The 6243-nt window shown below is 42.2% G+C and overlaps 1 protein-coding gene across 1 annotated transcript in view; it reads left to right on the forward strand.

Annotated features, from left to right (window-relative positions):
- The window catches only part of COMMD9 (COMM domain containing 9), a 55018-nt gene extending 49634 nt beyond the window's left edge, over window positions 1-5384 (forward strand). Inside the window, exons 3-5 of the mRNA XM_009997280.1 lie at window positions 57-91; window positions 4297-4400; window positions 5244-5384. Coding sequence (XP_009995582.1) covers window positions 57-91; window positions 4297-4400; window positions 5244-5384 — 280 coding nt within the window. The remainder of the gene's footprint in view (window positions 1-56; window positions 92-4296; window positions 4401-5243) is intronic.
- Window positions 5385-6243: the final 859 nt, after the last annotated feature.

The raw sequence follows: 6243 nt of genomic DNA on the forward strand, positions 1-6243 counted from the left end.
TCTTTTTTCCAACGCACCACTGATACTGTTTTTCTCTTCTCCATCTTTTTTCACAGCTCTGGTTGGAGGAATGAAGCACAAGCAAGTCAGAGTAAGTAGTAGTTCACATCTTGATGCAGTCAACACCTCTTGAGGTCATTTCACAGAATCACAGAATCCTAGGGGTTGGAAGGGACCTCAAAAGATCATCTAGTCCAACCCCCAACATTTCAGCTTAGAGTTTAGAATAGTGCATCACAGCCTGTTTTCATGATGTAGCACAGAGATAACCCCGTTTCTGTTAGTTGAAGCTGTGGGATTGTGGCATCAGAGTTTAGCAGAGGCCAGCAATCTATGCTGCTATGCTATGCTGTTTCCAGTACTTAAGCAATTACATTTAGTGCTTAGCCTGTTGCTACCTTTCAGAGTGCAGTGTATAGCAAGTATTTGCAAAACTTTTGAAAGTGAAGCACTCTGACCTTCCATTCAGGTCATTAAGCCATGTCCATATTCAGTAACTGCTCTGTAAAGGATATGTATATATTGGGTAATAACTTATCTTTTCACATCTGGTTAATTCTGTGCATTGTTTCTCTTCTGTGCATGAGGATGTACGTTGCATGTATGCATAACTCTGCTTTTTCCTCACCTTTCCAAACAGTAATGTAATTAAGGAATGCATATTCTAACAACAGAATCATGGGCAATGAGTTATGTCCCGGTTGGCTGGTCCATGCAGCTATAATACTCTGTTTTCGCCCCAAGAGGTTTTCTTTACAACCATAGCACTTAGAGACTTACAGCTGAGAGCTGATACATCACAGTGTACTTTGAGGTCTGCATAGATCTGCTTTACCCTGTTCTTTGTCTGCAGAGGAGATAATGTCCGACAGCTAAACAGTATGGCAAGACCTGGAAATACACTGTCCCTCCAGGCTTTAATGTAGTGTAAATAGGGAGACGGAAGAAACTATTGCATAATGCTAATACAGTAAATACAGCAGTTGCTTACACTAAACAATTTTCTAGTGTTACCAAAACACATAATGCTTTTTCCTGTATCCTTAACAGTCTCATGCATTAGAGGAAATGAGAAAGCATGACACACTACCCAGGTCTTCTCAACTCAGAAGCAAGACTTGGTGTGTGGCTCTTGGAGCACCACCAAGGAGCTCTACTCTGACACTACTGTGTTAGTATTCATTAATGAATATTTAACCCTGTTGGAATGAAATTGTCTTCTAGGAAATTATGGATTATTTTAGTACTCATGAAATATCTGACACATTGTGACAAAGGCAGTGGTTTTAAAGAACAGACATTCCAACTGATTAATCGATGTTAACATAAAAATGTGGATTTCTTCCTGCCCTCCGAATCCACTGTCAATCAGACTTTGCAAATCAACATACAAGGCTACACAGATGGATTTTATGTTGTTGCAAATGGTGCCAAGTGCTGGCTCTGACAAACTGTGAACTAGAAATTGTGCCAACAGAAGAGCAAGTCAGCCAGTTCTGCACTGCCCACTGGAGCTCTGCTCAGAGGAGCAGGAGCCTTTTCCCACATAGAAGAGTTTCTGTAAGCACTGTTAAGAAGCAACTTAAGCATCTGGAGTCAGTCTTGGGAAATAAACTAGGCATCTTATGACAGGCAGAATCCAGACAGGCTGCAGTTGCCTATTGGAACAGTTCTTTCCTTAGCACTCAGCAGAGGTCCAGACTTTGCTTCTTCATCCCCCTCTGGTACCCTTAAATAGAAGTCAAATAATGGCTGACAGTGGCTTTCATAAGGCTTCTCAAAGACACTCAAACCTATCCAGCACCACAGCTGAGATTTTAAATTGAGTTTTGGTCATCTTCTTGCAAATCTTTACATGGGATCGATCCTGTGTTTCCTTCACTTCTTTGGAAATCTCTAGCTGACATAAACAGGAACAATGTTTCTTTAGGCACCATTTAACCATTTATTTTGTCATAGTTACAGCAGCTAAACTCCTTAGGAGCAGAAGTCCTTTTCAAACCAAAAGAGTTTGTCTTTGTTTCCATGTCCATAGCGTAGACTTTGTTCTAGTGAGAATTTACTGTTTTTCTGAGGAAACAGCATGGTGCACTTTCAAACATAGTATAGCTCAGCTCTTACCAGAAAATGGAGTTTAAAAGGTACAAAAAATGTGTGTTCTGAGTCTTATAAATTGACAGTTCCAAAGTGGGAGTGACTTTAAATATGCCCTGTTAAACTGCACCTTACAACTTGTTTTCAGTACATATGTTTTAAATAAGGAATTTACCTTTCAGACATTTTCCAAATTTCTGAATGCTGGTGGTAAATTATGCTTTACCACTGGGCGGTCAGAAGCCTCTTGTTTTGTTGTTTTTTTTCCCCTGAGTTGGAAGGGACCTTTAAGATCATCAAGTTCCAACTCCCCTGCATAAGCAGGGACACCTTCCACTAGAACAGGCTGCTCAAAGCCCCATCCAACCTGCCTTTTAACATCTCCAGGGATGGAGCCCCCACAACATCTCTGGGCAGCCTGTTGCAGTGTCTCACCTCTCACCACCCTTACACTGAAGAATTTACCACTTGCTATTGCTATCGGGTTGGATAAGTAATTATGCTTTCCTCTGGTTTGCAGTTTCTGGGAGAAAACACTTATAAACCTGAGATTAAAATGTCCGTACTGTTTCTTTTTTTCTGGGTTGAAATATATTTTTTAATTAAAGTAGGGAACTTTGTTGGAAAAAGGAGAAAAGTTATCTTCATGCCACCCATCTAAATACCTGCATCATTCTCATTTTAATGTGTTCTTCAGAAATTCCTTGTATTGGTCACAGCTGAAAGACACTGTTAAAAACATTATACTCCCAGGAGCTGAAAAAGAGCACTTGCAGCCAGCCTGCCTGTTTACTTATACATATGCTGTACTGCAGGATTCTTTCATTCACAGGTTGGGAAGCTTGAAATAGCATTGTTTTATACTGCTGGATTTTAAGAGCATTCCTATGTGCTTTCTTATCAGTTGCAGAACAGAGCAATAAGCTTTTAAGTGCTAGAGCACTTAAAAACACGAGTGTTGCAGGCTGCAATGCAGGGGATGAAAAGGTGTAGAATCATAGAGTCCTAGGGGTTGGAAGGGACCTTGAAAGATCACCTAGTCCAATGCCCGTGCCAGAGTAGGGTCACCCAGAGCACATCACACAGGAATGTGTCCAGGTAGGTTTTGAATGTCTCCAGTGAAGGAGACTCCACAACCTCTCTGGACAGCCTGTTCCAGTGCTCTGTCACTCTCACAGTAAATAAGTTTTTTCTGATATTTACATGGAACCTCCTGTGCTCCAGTTTGCATCCATTGCCCCTTGTCCCTGGTCATCACTGAAAAAAGCTTAACTCCATCTTCCTGACACTCACCCTTAACATATTTGTAGACACTGATGAGGTCACCCTTCAGTCTCCTTCAAGCTAAAGAGACCCAGCTCCCTCAGCCCTTCCTCATCAGGGAGATGTTCCACTCCCTTATTCATCTTTGTGGCTCTGCACTGGACTCTTTCAAGCAGCTCCCTGTCCTTCTTGAACTGAGGGGCCCAGAACTGGACACAATATTCCACATGCAGCCTCACAAAGGCAGAATAGAGAGGGAGGAGAACCTCTCTTGACCTACTAACCACACCCTTTCTAATGCACCCCAGTATGCCATTGGCCTTCTTGGCCACAAAGGCACATTGCTGGCTCATCCTGTCCACCAGGATCCCCAGGTCCCTTTCTCCTACACTGCTCTCCAGCAGGCCAGCCCCCAACCTGTGCTGGTACATGGGGTTGTTCTTTCCCAGATGCAAAACTCTACACTTGCCCTAGTTGGATTTCATCAAGTTTCTCCCTGCCCAACTCTCCAGCCTGTCCAGATCTCCCTGACTGGCAACACAGCCTTCTGGTGTGTCTGCCACTCCTCCCAGTTTAGTGTCATCAGCAAACTTGCTGAGGGTACACTCTGTTCCCTCAGCCAGCTCGTTGATGAAGATATTGAATAGCACCGGCTTCTCCTAGCTTCTTTTTTAATTTATCTATGCTTGTCTTGCACTGTACCATGATTTCATGTGATGGTGGGAGAACCCTGTGGTGTCCTTCCAGTGTCATGAGGAGGCCTTCAGAGACTAGCTTATTGCAGAGTAAAAATGATGTGAAACCACGTAGTAGCACTAAAGTTACACATGTCCTAGGGCGAGAAGTGGAGAAGTATGAACATGGTGGTAGTTGGATGTTCTAGGGTCTGGTGTTATCATGTGCTGCCAGGCCTAACAGACCCATTTTTCAATCCCTCAGTCTCCTTGCCTCAGCTGGTTGACATGGACTGGAGGGTGGACATCAAGACATCTTCAGACAGCATCAACAAAATGGCAATCCCTACTTGCCTGCTTCAGTTACAGGTAATGTCAGTAGCTGTAAAGGCTACAGGATCAAAATAATCAAGCCAAATGCCTGGCTTACCAGTGGTAGTGCAAAACAATTCAGACAGGTATCTGGTACTTGCCTATTCCCTGGTGGGCAATTAACAGACTTTCTCAGAGATGATCTTTGAAAACCACAGAGCCTGGGAATGACATCTCTGATGAAAGCCCTCATTTTGTTGCAAGGAAGAATTCTCTTTGAGGATGCAAGAAGGCAGCATATTTGTTCCTGGTCATTGTTCTCTACAGAAAGAAAGGTGATTAATCATGAAGTCATTGTCCATTAATTCTAAGGCACTCATCAACGTGTTTAGATGACTGCATTAGTCGGGAAATAACTTTTGATTACTAATAGCTTCCTTCACTAGGCACATCTATCATTTGGAGAGTAAAGATAAACTTAAACTGCCTGTATTCTGCAGAGCTCTGGATCCCCACAACCATTAAAAATGGGATGGATGGGTTTCAGAGGGGAAGAAAAAAAGTCTAATAAAGTCTAATGTATGTGGGATTAAGTTAATTATCCTATGCGGTATTTACTAAGATGTTTTTGATGTGGATGTGGCTTCCTGCCACAAGTCTCTTCAGAATGTCCACATACTTAAGGCAGTATATGCTCACCTGCATTCTGTCAATGGGAGCTCAAACACTTCACTGGTGAGGCATACAGCTTAGAAAATGTGCCATGGTCCTTCAGGATGGGGCAAGATACCAAATTTTAAGCATTTTTCTTTTTTTATTAAAAACGTACTTTTGTAGTGGCACTGGCAAAACTTGTGATTTAAAGTTGAATACAGCTAATGTCTGCATTCCCATTTTCAGATTCAGGAAGATGATGCCATATGTGGAAACAGTCCTGTTGTTTCTGCATTGACTGTGGAACTGAGCAAAGAAACCCTGGACACTATGTTAGAAGGTCTAGGAAGGATCCGGGAACAACTTTCTTCCATTGCAAACAAATGAATACTGAAGGACCTGAATTCCAGCAGCAAGGAAGGGAAGTACTCTCTCCCTACAGTTGCAGTCTAATGAAACATGTATTTCTGTTTTCACAGAACAAAATTAAAGAGATTTCTTTAGTTAATAGCATAGCTTTTGAAAAGCTAACACTTAAGTGTTCCTTTGGTCTGATGCTAAAAAGTGATTTCCTAATATGTTGTTGAGTAAACGTTGGTCTCTATTTCAGGGCCCTCTATTTGAGCTGGGCTTAATCTCAAGGGTCATAACTGGAAATGGTAAATAGCTGCAATCAATGAAGCAAGTGCTATCTCTCTACCCTGAAAAGATCTAAAAGGCTTAAGCTGGTTAATGAGTTGCCTTCCACCATTAGTTGATGAGAAGAGTCCTCTGGCATGTGCATGTACTGGGGTGCATGCTGGATGTGGCACTCTCTCCCTCTCAATGAAGCACAGCCATCCTGCCATGCTGTAGGGCCTAATGAAATTAAGAACTGATAGTTGTGAAGAAAAGAAAGAGATAAAACCAAGGCCTTTCCAGTGTCAGAGTGGCCATATCTGCAGGTAGCTAAAAGTTGCTAACGGAGAATTTAGGTAGGGGCTGTCTACTGGTTCATAGGCATGACAAACATCTGATGCCTTCAAGGAATATATCTCAATACAGTGGTATTTTCTAGCCCAAGATTTAGGAGGGAGGCTTATAAGAGCTTGCCTTCAAATACTTGCCTATAGTGTTAGGTATTTTACTGTTGGTTCTTGCCACCTTTGTCAGAAGAGCTGAGACTACTCAGAAAAAAAAAAACAAAAAAAAAAACCAAGAGGCTGAGTAGGACTGTCATTACCTGACCAGCAAGAGTGCTTCACAA

The sequence above is a fragment of the Chaetura pelagica genome, unplaced genomic scaffold (genome assembly GCF_000747805.2).
Source record: "Chaetura pelagica isolate M959 unplaced genomic scaffold, ChaPel_1.0 scaffold134, whole genome shotgun sequence".
Lineage (NCBI taxonomy): Eukaryota > Metazoa > Chordata > Aves > Apodiformes > Apodidae > Chaetura > Chaetura pelagica.